The sequence below is a fragment of the Sinocyclocheilus grahami genome, unplaced genomic scaffold (assembly GCF_001515645.1).
Source record: "Sinocyclocheilus grahami isolate Dianchi unplaced genomic scaffold, SAMN03320097.WGS_v1.1 scaffold48.1, whole genome shotgun sequence".
Lineage (NCBI taxonomy): Eukaryota > Metazoa > Chordata > Actinopteri > Cypriniformes > Cyprinidae > Sinocyclocheilus > Sinocyclocheilus grahami.
Window position 1 is genome coordinate 3,627,325 of NW_015505227.1, and position 14,209 is coordinate 3,641,533.

General features: G+C 36.7%; 1 protein-coding gene across 1 annotated transcript in view; it reads left to right on the forward strand.

The window, feature by feature from the left end:
• The window catches only part of LOC107582903 (ribosomal protein S6 kinase alpha-5-like), a 37,711-nt gene extending 29,183 nt beyond the window's left edge, over positions 1–8,528 (forward strand). Inside the window, exons 13-17 of the mRNA XM_016268930.1 lie at positions 1,788–1,958; positions 2,283–2,474; positions 7,111–7,270; positions 7,370–7,533; positions 7,613–8,528. Of these exons, the coding sequence (XP_016124416.1) occupies positions 1,788–1,958; positions 2,283–2,474; positions 7,111–7,270; positions 7,370–7,533; positions 7,613–7,900 (975 nt within the window). The 3' untranslated portion in view covers positions 7,901–8,528. The remainder of the gene's footprint in view (positions 1–1,787; positions 1,959–2,282; positions 2,475–7,110; positions 7,271–7,369; positions 7,534–7,612) is intronic.
• Positions 8,529–14,209: the final 5,681 nt, after the last annotated feature.

Here is a 14,209-nt window from a genome sequence, read left to right on the forward strand (position 1 = left end):
ATTTTGTTATTGACCAAATACTTATTTTCCACCATAATTTGCAAATACATTTTTTAAAAATCCTACAATGTGATTTTCTGGATTTTTTTTCTCATTTTGTCTCTCATAGTTGAGGTATACCTATGATGAAAATTACAGGCCTCTCTCATCTTTTTAAGTGGGAGAACTTGCACAATTGGTGGCTGACTAAATACTTTTTTTCCTCACTGTGTGTATATATATATATATATATATATATATATACCTTGCTACGTGTACTATGTTAGGATAACCGAGACTTGTCATTTGCACTTATATATTGTTGCTGTTTTGTTAGTTTTGGTTGTTTCTATTGTCCTCATTTGTAAGTTGCTTTGGATAAAAGCATCTGGTAAATGTCTAAATGTAAATATGTTATATGTATTATTTTTATTTTGTGTGTGTGTGTGTGCCAGACATCCTGATTCATCGTCCTATTATTCATTAGTATGATAAGCTTGAGTCAGTTGGGCACCTCTTCAGATCTGTAAAATGTGTATGTGTGTGTGAATGCCCACTTGCCAAATGGAGGTTATCAACACCCACCCTCTGTACCCAGTGCCGTGCCCTAGATGAAAAGCAAAGCCGCCCTGCCCGGTCATGGTCTTTGTTCCTCTATACCAGAGATAATGAGAGATATTAGCTTGCTCTTTTTCATTTGCCTCTCTTTCTTCTTTCGTGCACACACACACTTGCACACTCATACACTCTTTTCTCATCCCACCCACGTATGGCACGCAAACACTTGTTCTGCCATTCACTTATTCACACTCATTCAGCATATAATGAGACTGAAGCCCATTTATTAAATCATTTTGAATGTGAACCTTTGCCAAATGATTTTTCCTGCTCCTTCTGTGTTCAAAGGCAGCATTCCCTCTGACTTTCTTTCTGTCATTAAATGTACATCTCCACCAGGATAGAAGGCTTTGCACTTCATAATAGATTATCTATCTGTGTAAATGCGATCATACACTGTTCCATGTGGTTATTCTTGCAAATAAAGTATTTCTTTGTGGTCCCTAATTTTATATTTAGTGTTATGCCCAGTGCTGGTCCTAGAGTTCTGGGGGCCCAAAGCAAAGCTTTGTCAGAGGTTCTCTGTCAGTGCGTCCAAAATGTCCTTTGACACTTTAATCTGTACTTTCAGAGCAGTTTCACTCTCCAGCCACGACAGCCAATCACCACTGCAAATTAACACATATACGTCACTTTTGATGTCGGTTCAACTTTGCTTTTTGAATCGGAAGAACGAAATTGCTCAAAAAATGAAAAAATATCCACTTTTCGCTTAATAATAGACATAATGAGTGCTATTTTTGTTTTCACTGATGTGCAACCTAACCTGCTCATATATTTTAACTCAAAAAATGTGTTTTAGGGTTTCATGACCCTTTAAATAATCCTTGAGAACAAGAGTGTGTACTTTGTGCGTAGGGAAGATTGGCACTGCCTATGCTTCTGTTATTATGTGGATTGATAAGAAAGTGTCAGGAAATTATTGGAAAGAGAGAAAAAATTTGTTCTGGATGTGTTTGAGGCCAGACTCGAACCCTATTGCTCACATGAGCACCAAGGCTCAAAATTTCTGGAGCACATGCGATAACCACTGCATCATTTCACTGAATGACATGAGTTCTCTAACACTGTTATTTTAGTTAACTAAAAAGTGAAATGAGAAAATGTAAAAGTAAAATCTAGTTCAAAATATTAACAAACGTATATTGGTATATCAGTGATATTAAAATAACACTACTTTGTTTGTGTAGCTACACACATATCTTGTTCTGGAGCTCCTGCAAGGTGGAGAACTGCTGGATAGGATCAGAAGGAAGCAGCACTTCAGCGAAACGGAGGCTAGCCGCATCATGCGCAGACTGGTGTCTGCCGTCAGCCACATGCATGATGTTGGTGTAGTGCACAGGGACCTCAAACCTGAGGTACAGCACGCCACAACACGTCCACTGTCATTATCTCAAATGTACAATCCACATGTCACAGCACTCCAGGCCGATGGGCCCCAAAGTACAGGTTGGGCAGAACTTTACATAGTAGTTAGGCCTCAGGATTGACAAGTCTCACTTAATTAAAAGGAAACTTATTCAAGAAGCATCTGCCTTGTTAAGTTTATGCTCCTCAATTTTGCTTGTATTTCAGTTTGGTGAACAGTGAATTAGTAAACATTTGTGTTGGTAAACTAATAAGGTTTTTCTTTTTATTTGCTTTATTTTTCTGACTGTGTAATGGGAGTTTTCTCTTTGTAGAATTTGCTCTTCACTGATGACACTGAGAATTCAGAGATAAAAGTTATTGACTTTGGCTTTGCACGGCTCAAACCCCCCGGCAATCAGCTCCTGAAGACCCCCTGCTTCACTCTTCAGTACGCTGCACCGGAAATCCTCAAATACGACGGTTACGATGAGTCCTGTGACCTCTGGAGTTTAGGAGTTATTTTGGTAAGGCCAATATTAAGTTATGGGTACTAGGAAGGGAAATTTGTTTTTAATTTTCTTTTTTTTTTCAAGATGGCTGACGAGTGCTAAATGAGTGAGAGTGACTTAAAGTTGCTCCCTTTACAAATGATTGTTTTTGAGGTCCCGTTTCAGTTAGTTCTCAGCAATAGTGGTGACTGATATATGTTTGCCATTTTTAATTATCAGCATTGGATGATACGTTTTTTGAAAATTGCTATCTAAAATATAAATCTAATATAAAAAATGTGTTTTTATCAAGTTCAGATTAATTTGATTCATTTTCAAATTATTTCTATTTTAGTAAATATTATGTCAATTAGGAGGGGGCGCTAGTGAGCAGGGATGGAGTAGGTTGTGTTTTGGGTGAGCTCCGCTAAATTTGATTAAGTTAATTATAATTTTGCCCGTTTTATGTTTTACAAAATGGCACTAAAACGTTCTGTTTTGGAATCTCAACTTTTTTTTCTTTACTGCGGTACGTAAATATTATGTCAATTAAAGTCATTATCTCTAAATTAAATAGTGATATCTAGGGCTGTCAGCTTAACGCGTTAAATTAGTTATGAAAAAATAACCCGATTAAAATATTTTAACGCAGTTAATGCACTGTAATAAACTGAGCCGTTTACTTAATTCAGAAATGAATCAGCCATTTGAACGAATTGAATGAATGACTAACTCATAAAGACATTTACCGCCACCTGCTGGCAGTTTTATTTTCTCATTTAGAGTATTATTAAAAGAAAATTTAAAAAAGGGGAAAAAAACTTTAAAGGGATAATTCCCTGAATGACTTACTTTCTTTTGTGGAACAAAAGAAGGTATTTTGAAGACTGTTGCTAACAAAGCTGTTTTAGTTACCAATGATTTCCATTGCATGAACAAAAAAAATCTGAGATGTTTCTCAAATTATCTCTTTTATGTTCCATAGTTAATATTAGGCCGTTGTGGCATAAACATTCATGTCTAATAAATTTTATGTTGAATCAAATAAAATATGTCTTTCTAAAGCTACTATTTGTAATGTCTATTTAATACTTTTTCATTTAACAAAAAATAGCTTTAAATAATCTTTTGGGGTATTTTCACAGCCAAATGTAATTTGCGATTTATTAGATTAATAAATGATACATGTAATTAATTAGATTAAAATTTTTTATCAACTATATATACGATATAGTGATAATCATTTAATGTATATTGGTTTTATATCGGCCATTGGCCACCCATCCAGATAACAGCATCGGCCATCAAAAAAGTCCATATCGGTCGACCACTAATCTGCAGGGAAGCTCACTAGGGTTAGAAACTAATTTTATGAAGAAGAAAAAGTGGCAAGTGCTAAATGAACCTTTGTCACACGGAAGTATCTCATTTTTCAGCCTTTTTTAAAGGAAATAAAACACTGAATGGTGCATTTTGTATGAATATATGAGTGCTTTCTCCTATTTCTGCAAATATGAGATTCTTTATCCACACAAGCTTTTATCCTCCTTCATGTAGATTATTTACTCCTTTTGGATATGAATCCATGTCTTGCTGTTTCTGACACTTATTCATTTGAACACCAACCAAAATAAACAAACTATCAAGCCTTTCCAAAACAGCTTAGCATTGCTGATCGGAGTCCTCGCGACTACTCTTAAGCAGAAATGTTTCAAGCCAGGACTTCATTGAGAGAAAGATGAGTGGAGATAGCGAGATGGAGCTTGGGGGAGATGTCCATAGCTGAGTTATTTTTGTGGCCCTCTGTACTGGGGAGCAGGACCTTGGCTGGGGGGAGAACAGAGCAGTGCAGCAGAGTTTGACGTGATGATCTCTGACAGGCTGTGAGCTGAGAGACCCTGGAGCTCTGCACAGCATGGAGAGAGACCACAGTGCAGAGAAAGACAATAGCTTTGTAGCTTATTTAGCTGTGCACTTTCTTCCATTTACTTTTCATAACAGTTATGTGTTCTTATCTCCAATTTATTGATATAGCACATTTAAAAACAACAAAAGTTTATCAGTGTGTGTTGTGCTCAAACACAGACAAATGGAAAATACACATTACATCTGTCCAGCACACAATGAATGTTACATGTGACAATGTTCAGATAGAACAAATAAGTCACTTGGACACAATGGAGTGTGACTATTTTCTGACCTCGGCACCAACAGAGAAGGCACAATTTATTTTTAAACATCAAGCACCAAGAGTGAGTAAGGAGCAGCTGGTTGGCACATTTAAGAGATCTGTAGGTGTGATGGAAACTGCAGAGATCAGTGTAACAAGGTTCCATTTCACTTACAGCTTTAAAGGCAAAAAACAAAACCGTATACTGTGTCCTTAGAAGAAATATGGTCACTCTTGATGGTAACAGTCAGAAGCTCACTGATTGTCCTGGTCAAGACAAGAAATATTTTAGTTTGGTAATAGCTCTAAGCAAGAAGATTGAACTTTTCAGAACAGCTTTAATATGTTGATAGATGATGATGATGCGTAATTTAGATTTTATATTTAGTTTCTAGGGTGATACTGTAACATTCTTTCCAGGGACTACAGATGAAAAATGTAATTTGGCTAATTTATGCATGTTTACAGTAATGTTTATTAACGTGCACTGTCCCAACATTTAAACATCATCTTGGCAATAAAAAATTATTTAAAACAGACATCAACAGGTATTAAAACAAATATGTGGAAACATTCCCAATCCATTATACATCCATAATGTGACATTTCTTGTCACATTAAATGTAAGGCAGGGCTTGATTTTATTCATGGGGAATTGATTGTATCAAAAAGTGTGTTTACTGTCTTGGTGACATTTTCAAAACAGGAAGTTGTCTCCGAGGTGGATCAAATGATAACTTTTTCATAAAAGATTACTAAAATAAACTTTATAAAATGTGATACCTTTTTTTTCTTTGGAATAATGCAAACTTATGGTTTGTGCACAATAAAACCAAGAACACGTATTTGGAAAATAAATTTGACTTTAAAAGGAAGGTACAGCTCTGTATCATTTGCATAACAGTGAAGGTAAATTTCTTTTTTTCTTAATGAATCGCATGTGAAGAAAATTAATTGGTTGTTCCAAAACAGCTTAGCATTGCTGATCGGAGTCCTCGCGACTACTCTTAAGCAGAAATGTTTCAAGCCAGGACTTCATTGAGAGAAAGATGAGTGGAGATAGCGAGATGGAGCTTGGGGGAGATGTCCATAGCTGAGTTATTTTTGTGGCCCTCTGTACTGGGGAGCAGGACCTGGCTGGGGGGAGAACAGAGCAGTGCAGCAGAGTTTGACGTGATGATCTCTGACAGGCTGTGAGCTAAGAGACCCTGGAGCTCTGCACAGCATGGAGAGAGACCACAGTGCAGAGAAAGACAATAGCTTTGTAGCTTATTTAGCTGTGCACTTTCTTCCATTTACTTTTCATAACAGTTATGTGTTCTTATCTCTAATTTATTGATATAGCACATTTAAAAACAACAAAAGTTTATCAGTGTGTGTTGTGCTCAAACACAGACAAATGGAAAATACACATTACATCTGTCCAGCACACAATGAATGTTACATGTGACAATGTTCAGATAGAACAAATAAGTCACTTGGACACAATGGAGTGTGACTATTTTCTGACCTCGGCACCAACAGAGAAGGCACAATTTATTTTTAAACATCAAGCACCAAGAGTGAGTAAGGAGCAGCTGGTTGGCACATTTAATAGATCTGTAGGTGTGATGGAAACTGCAGAGATCAGTGTAACAAGGTTCCATTTCACTTACAGCTTTAAAGGCAAAAAACAAAACCGTATACTGTGTCCTTAGAAGAAATATGGTCACTCTTGATGGTAACAGTCAGAAGCTCACTGATTGTCCTGGTCAAGACAAGAAATATTTTAGTTTGGTAATAGCTCTAAGCAAGAAGATTGAACTTTTCAGAACAGCTTTAATATGTTGATAGATGATGATGATGCGTAATTTAGATTTTATATTTAGTTTCTAGGGTGATACTGTAACATTCTTTCCAGGGACTACAGATGAAAAATGTAATTTGGCTAATTTATGCATGTTTACAGTAATGTTTATTAACGTGCACTGTCCCAACATTTAAACATCATCTTGGCAATAAAAAATTATTTAAAACAGACATCAACAGGTATTAAAACAAATATGTGGAAACATTCCCAATCCATTATACATCCATAATGTGACATTTCTTGTCACATTAAATGTAAGGCAGGGCTTGATTTTATTCATGGGGAATTGATTGTATCAAAAAGTGTGTTTACTGTCTTGGTGACATTTTCAAAACAGGAAGTTGTCTCCGAGGTGGATCAAATGATAACTTTTTCATAAAAGATTACTAAAATAAACTTTATAAAATGTGATACCTTTTTTTTCTTTGGAATAATGCAAACTTATGGTTTGTGCACAATAAAACCAAGAACACGTATTTGGAAAATAAATTTGACTTTAAAAGGAAGGTACAGCTCTGTATCATTTGCATAACAGTGAAGGTAAATTTCTTTTTTTCTTAATGAATCGCATGTGAAGAAAATTAATTGGTTGTTAGATAGAACCTTGAGGTACCCCGCATTAAGGTGCACTTGTGTTTTTTATTTTGTTGCAGTACACCATGCTATCTGGCCAGGTCCCATTTCAGTGCCATGGGAAGAGTCTAATGCACACCAGTGCAGAAGAGATTATGAGGAAGATCAAACAAGGAGACTTCTCTTTCGAAGGTGAAGCCTGGAGGAATGTGTCTAATCAGGCCAAAGATCTGATACAAGGTAAGACACAACTGAAGATGTTTAGAGACCATTTTGCAGTGATTTAAATTGGAATGCATTTGTTAAAACTAAAATGTGCCTGACCTACTCATGGTTCAGAGCTGCTGACGGTGGACCCTGACAAGCGGATAAAAATGTGTGGCCTACGCTATAATGCCTGGCTGCAGGATGACAGTCAGCTCTCTTCCAACCCTCTTATGACCCCTGACATCCTGGGATCTTCTACCATATCAGTGCACACCTGTGTCAAAGCCACCTTCAATGTAAGAAAGAGAAAAAAACAGAAGGATGCTAGAAAATAAAGATTACAACATAAAATAATACTGTTATTGTCTTCCCCAGGCCTTTAATAAGTGTAAGCGGGAGGGCTTCCGACTCCAGACAGTTGACAAGGCTCCTTTGGCCAAACGCAGAAAGATGAAGAAGACCAGCACCAGCACAGAGACCCGCAGCAGCTCCAGCGAGAGCACACACTCATCATCCTCTTCCTCCCAGTCTCAGGATAAGACACCACCAGGTGGAGAGACAGCTATTATTCCCCAGGCCTCCGTGAGCACACCTCTCACTCTTGGCCCTGACGATGAGCCCTCTCAGGGCGAGCCCCAACCTGCCTTCACATTTTCAGAGTGAACCTGTCTGAGAGTTGGACAACAGGATAGGTTACATAATTAGGTTACATAATTATCCCACCGTTCTTTCTCCTCACGCTCTGGCAAGGCTGTACAACTCCAGAATTTGCATGCGGGGACCAACTCAAATCCATCACTAGCAATAGATGCATACCATGAGTGCTGAAGACTGAGCTTGAGTGAACTTCTGGCTCAAGTCCTGCATGGCGAAACCTCACTGCATCCAGTCCAGTGTCTCAAACAGGAGGGGGAACTTCACTTTTAGGAGCATCAAACCTTCCACTGATGGTGAAAAAAGGAAAGTCTGCTTCTGCAGTGTCCTGAAAGACCAGGCACTTTGCTTTGGGCAAAAAAAGGAAAGGGATATGTATTTTAAAAGAATATAAATAGAATTTATAAAAGAGAAGATTTATTGTTTATTCAGACTTCTCTCAAATTTGGTATATGATACATATTTGGTATATATCAATGTGTCAAATATGACAGCTCCATTTGTGCTGGGAGCTTCGTGGTATTGATTCACATATCTAACTTTGATCTTTGACTTCTTCCAAAATATTTTACTGAAGTAGCAACAATTAGGTGTTAATAGTTTCCTTGGAAGCATTTTATTGTAAAACTCTTGTAAGTTACCCATGGCAAGGTACAAAAGACAGTTTGTTTCTTATTTACATGTTATTTGAAATTTCTGTTGAGATCCTTTCCTCAGGTTATTTATTTGTTATTTTAAACTTGAATTAATTTTTTAAGAGACTTGAAGGTGAAGTCACATTTACTCTTGCTCTAAGAAATTTTCTGGACGAAATCCAGTTATATCGATAGGAATCTGTGCATTTAGAAATTTTGCAAAGGTGCGAAACATTTCTCCACGCATATTTTGCATCAGGTTCAGTTATTTTCACACAATTTTGATGTGTTGACCAGAAGAAGAAGCTGTTTGGTTTGAAAGTGACTTCTGTGTGAGCGTTGCTTCATGCATTGCTAATATCGACAGTAGACTGTGGACGTTTTTTGGTTTATCACTGAAATTTCGCATATGTGACTGCGTCTTAAATGAGAGGACTCTAGAGGTGTTGCTTTGGGTGTTGTTTCACTCAAGGTTTTATGCCTGAGTGTAATTTCAAGCTGTTTAAAGTCAACGTGAAATCAAAATAGACTCATTTAAAATTTTTAATGCACCAGATTCTATTGTAAACAGTGACAAACAGTGATGTAACTCTTTCTTCCCCTGCAACGATCACTTAGGCCTCTCAGGCTATTGGATATTGCTAACCAGTAGCTAAATGGCTCTTTTGCCACAGTTTTAGCAAACTTGCATTCAATCTGGCTGCATTCTGCTCTGTAATGCTGCCACTTTTCTGGATCCAATCAGTTTCTGATGGATAGACTCATGACCCTCCCTACATTTTTGTCTTGTTATACTGTTTCACTAGAGAATGCACCACATGAGAGAAAGAAAATGGGTTTTGATTCATGCTGACTTTAAGCGTCTGTAAAGCCTAATGACACGCTTATCTTACAGAAGAGAACCATGACTGCAGGGCCACATTTTAGCCTGAAATGAAGTTATATTCCAGCTAAAAAACATCTGTGGTTTCCTGTTTGATGGTGGCATGATGTGTTTTTGGCCCTGTGTTAGATGAATGATGCTTTAAGACGTGCTGCAGCAGAGTCTGTGGTGTTTAAAACGATGCGCTTGCATTTTTTCTTCTTAGCATATCTGTTTCACAAGCCTTGGAGGTTTTGTGACAATGAGGTGCAATGTTGCAGGACTCAAGTTCATATTTTCAGGAGCGTTTGGACTCTTGAGTCCAAATCCAGTCTTGTCTGGACTTGAGTACTACACACGTAAAAATAAAAAGGTTTTTTCCTATGTTCTATGGTAGCAATGCCATAGAGGAACCATTTTGGATTCTTTCAGTGAAGAGTTCCTAATATAACATGTTAACAAGTGTGAAGAACATTTAATAATCTGAAAAACCTTTTCCACTTGGTTCCATAGTTGTTAAAGGTTCCTGGATGAACCATTGATGCCAATACAGAACCTTTCGTTTTAAGAGTGTACAACACTGCTGAGCTGATTATGTGGTTCTCTGTGTTTTTGTATTCTAGCTGGTGGTGGCATTTTTACAGTTGAAAGGAATGGTTTTATCTTTAGTCTGAACGACCATTTGTATTGTTCAGAGCATTATGCTGTGATGACTGACATGGTGGTATTCATATCTTTCAAGCACTACAAGACTATTTGAAAGGCACTTGAACTCTACATTGCTATGCAAAAGTTGTCTTATGTTTCTGTTCATATCCTGAATGACCTTTATGCATTTGAAAATACTGAATCTAAACAGTGCCTCATCAGTGCAAACGTAACTGCCATTTTTAGGGACAGACGCAAGGCTTTGGTCTCTAAGTAAATCATGCATTCCACTTCCTGTGCACTAACCGAGATGAGACATCCTATCATTGAGCTTTTAAATAGTGAGGGCTGGATTGGGACCCAGCGGCAGGTACGCATGCACGAACGCACACACACACACACACATCAAACATACATAAACTGGTGCTCCTGCCCACTCGAACCCGGGCAAAGGACAAGAGCAATAAGAACAGCAGGAGCTCAGCTCACTTTCATGTGGGTGAAAGCCGCTGCGTTCGGCCTCTTCCCCATCACTGTTCTCCCTGAAGCTCCCTCATTACTGCCTCCTCCTTTTGTTTGGGTGTATTAATAGAACGGGAATGAGGGGAGGCAGAGAGAGTCCTACTTTGAACTCTCCTTGGGGACCGAGGCTTTATTGGATGGTTTGCCGTGCTGCTCTTTGTCCCACTGGCTCCCTGCATCCAATCGCACAAACATGGAGCTTGTTTTAAGGTTTGATACGTTTTTAGGGGGTTTTCCTCTTGTTTTAGCTGTTATGAGATTAAAGGCCAGACATGGGTTTTCGTTTATAGAAGCGTAGTGAGCATCGGCCCTTAAACTGAACGTACTCTTTTGATCTGTGCACTCCATTTTTGTTGCCCTATTTTAGTGCTCTTGGGTGCTTGTAAATTGTGTTGTCCGCTTGTGAAATGTAACCAAGGGGCCCCGTGCGCTTGTATCTGTGATAGCGCCGGGTGTGGGCGGCTCATCTGCTCATGGAGATGGGCTGATTAGACTTTTAAAGATCCACCTTGTTTTTAAAGGGGCTGTGAATTTGAAGTTGGAGAGTTGAGTTCACCCAAAATGAAAATTCTGTAATTTACTCACCCTCCAAAGTTGTTCCAAACCTGTTTAAGTGTCTTTGTTCTGTTTAGCATAAAATAAGATATTTTGAAGAATGCTCTTTACCAAACATTTGATGGTAGCCATTGACTTATAAAGTATGGGGGAAAATGCTATAATAGCTACCGTCAACATTTTGGTTACCAATATTCTTCAAAATATCTTATTTTGTGTTCAACAGATGAAATAAATGCATGCCAGTTTGGAACAAGTGGAGGGGTGAGTACGTGATGACAGATTTTTCACTTTAATGAACTTTCACATTAATGTTGGAATATACTATGAATGGATTTGTTTAATTGCATGGAAACTTGCTCCCATTCTGTTTCATGATATCTTTAGTAGAATTGCCTTGTTCTAGAGGTGGCTATGCTTTAGGTGTTAAAGTCAAACTGTGAAAGTTCAAAACTGTCATTTGAAACTTACAACAACAACAAAAAAGCAAGTAGCCTGTAATTTTTACATTGACTAAAAAAAGTGGCTAGGGGTAGTTGACAAATAACATGATCAAGAACTTTAGTTTTTTCAACATCAAAATTGTAGGTATATGTTTTTTGTATATCAGTGGTTCTCAACCCGGCGGCCTCAGTGCCCTAGATGTGGAAAAGTCAGGTAAATTAGGAACATTTTATAACTCAATGGGCATTTTAATAATAAAATTAAAAATATTTTATCAGCTAAAAATTGAGTACAAATATTTAAAAAAAATCCCTTTCCTTGATCAAGCATGAACAGCTGGAAAGGTCATGGGGCCTTCAATTGTTGTGGACATTTGGGGGTCTTGGAGTCAAGAATCTTGAGAATAACATTGACTGTATTATATTATATATTAATTATATACAATTTTAGGGTTTTTTCCTGTTCACTTCAGTAGTACTGCAAATATATTTTTTAAAAGTACAAAAATTACACGGAGTTCTCTCAATTAATAAGAGTTTAAAAAAAACATATAATTGAAATTTTTCAAAGAAACAATGTTGTATACAATAGTTTTGGATTATGTGTAGCACACACTGCGGAGCACTTTCTACTTGTCAACATACACTACCATTCAGGGTCAGTAAGAGATATATATATGACAGTTTTCACAAAAATATTAAGCAGTGCAACCTATTTCAACACTGATCATAATAAAAAATAAAGCTGGGTAAAAATATCGATTTCTCTATTAAAATCGATTCTCATTTTTACGAAACAGTATAGTTTCTTAAATCCCAAGAATCGATTAGTCTAGCCTGTTTTCATTTAATAAATGGAACGTTGTAGCGCACCTCCCATTCAAAAAACCGCAATAAGCTTTGTGCTTTGATACTTTTGATATGAAACAAAGTCTCAGATTTCAAATTCTGACCATTTTATTACAATATTCAAACAATAAATACTGTTTTCATATAATTGAGATTTTTCAAAGAAACAATGTTGTATACAATAGTTTTGGATTATGTGTAGCACACACTGCGGAGCACTTTCTACTTGTCAACATACACTACCATTCAGGGTCAGTAAGAGATATATATATGACAGTTTTCACAAAAATATTAAGCAGTGCAACCTATTTCAACACTGATCATAATAAGAAATAAAGCTGGGTAAAAATATCGATTTCTCTATTTCAATCGATTCTCATTTTTACGAAACAGTATAGTTTCTTAAATCCCAAGAATCGATTAGTCTAGCCTGTTTTCATTTAATAAATGGAACGTTGTAGCGCACCTCCCATTCAAAAAACCGCAATAAGCTTTGTGCTTTGATACTTTTGATATGAAACAAAGTCTCAGATTTCAAATTCTGACCATTTTATTACAATATTCAAACAATAAATACTGTTTTGGCGCTGTTTAATGTGGAGTGATCATCTCCTCCGCTTTAACCAGTTACAGCACGAAATAAACATGAATGAGCGTCTGAAGGTATGTTAAAAGAAACAGTACAACTTACCAAAATCCGTATCCTGTTTCATGTTATCACTCAACCGTGAAAAGACGGCAGTGTAACAGCTTGTAAACGATATGTCACGTGACATCTCATTTACTTCAGAAACGCATTCGGTGACCACAAACTCTTTAGTCATCTGGAAAAATGATCTCTATAGAGGAGCATTTCGCTAAATATATGCACCATATAACATACTCATTATCATTTTTATTATTATTAACTAATATTTAATCTATGTTTGAAGAGCTAAATCCATGAAAGTTATGACAGCCACCATTTAAATGTTTATATTTCAAAAAACGAATTGGAGGGGAAATATAATTATGTAATTGTAAAGTTAGTGGTATAAATGTATTATTATAAAAACTAAAATTTGAGTGTTTGTATACAAATAAGTTCATTTTAACCCCCAGTATTATAATATACCACCAGCTGACTCTCATGTAGATTAGTTGATTTTTTTTTTCTTTAGAAAATTTGCCAAATATTGTACCTGATATACATCCAAAATAATCAATATCGAATTGAATCCGATCAGAATCGATTCGAATCGCAAGCTTGTGAATAGAAAGCAAATCGAATCGTGAAATTTGTGTCAATACCCAGCCCTAATAAGAAATGTTTATTAAGCAGCAAATCAGCATATTAGAATCATGTGACACTGAAAGCTGGTGTAATGGATTCTGAAAACTCAGCTTTGCCATCACAGAAATGAATTACATTTTTTAATATTTTCAAATAGAAATCTTGCTTTAAATGTTAAGAATATATAACATATTTTGCATAAAAATCTTACTAACCCCAAACTTTTGAATGGTAGTGTATGTAGCCAGCCTTATTGGCTGTGTGCTTGTAATTGAATTTTTGACTAATGGACAAGCAATCATTTTTTGAAGTTTGTTATCTCTGGCACAAAGCTTTTATTCAAAAGCCTTAAATATTTACAGTGTTGGAAAATAGCTTTCAGCAGTTTTAAACGGATTACGTAACATTTTGAATGGATTACGTAAAACGAAAACAGACTCTGTACATTGTTTTGATGTAAGTGTCTTCTCCAAACACTGTCCTGTTTCCTCTCTGAAAGGATCCATGCATGCGATGCCTCGTCTCCGCTCA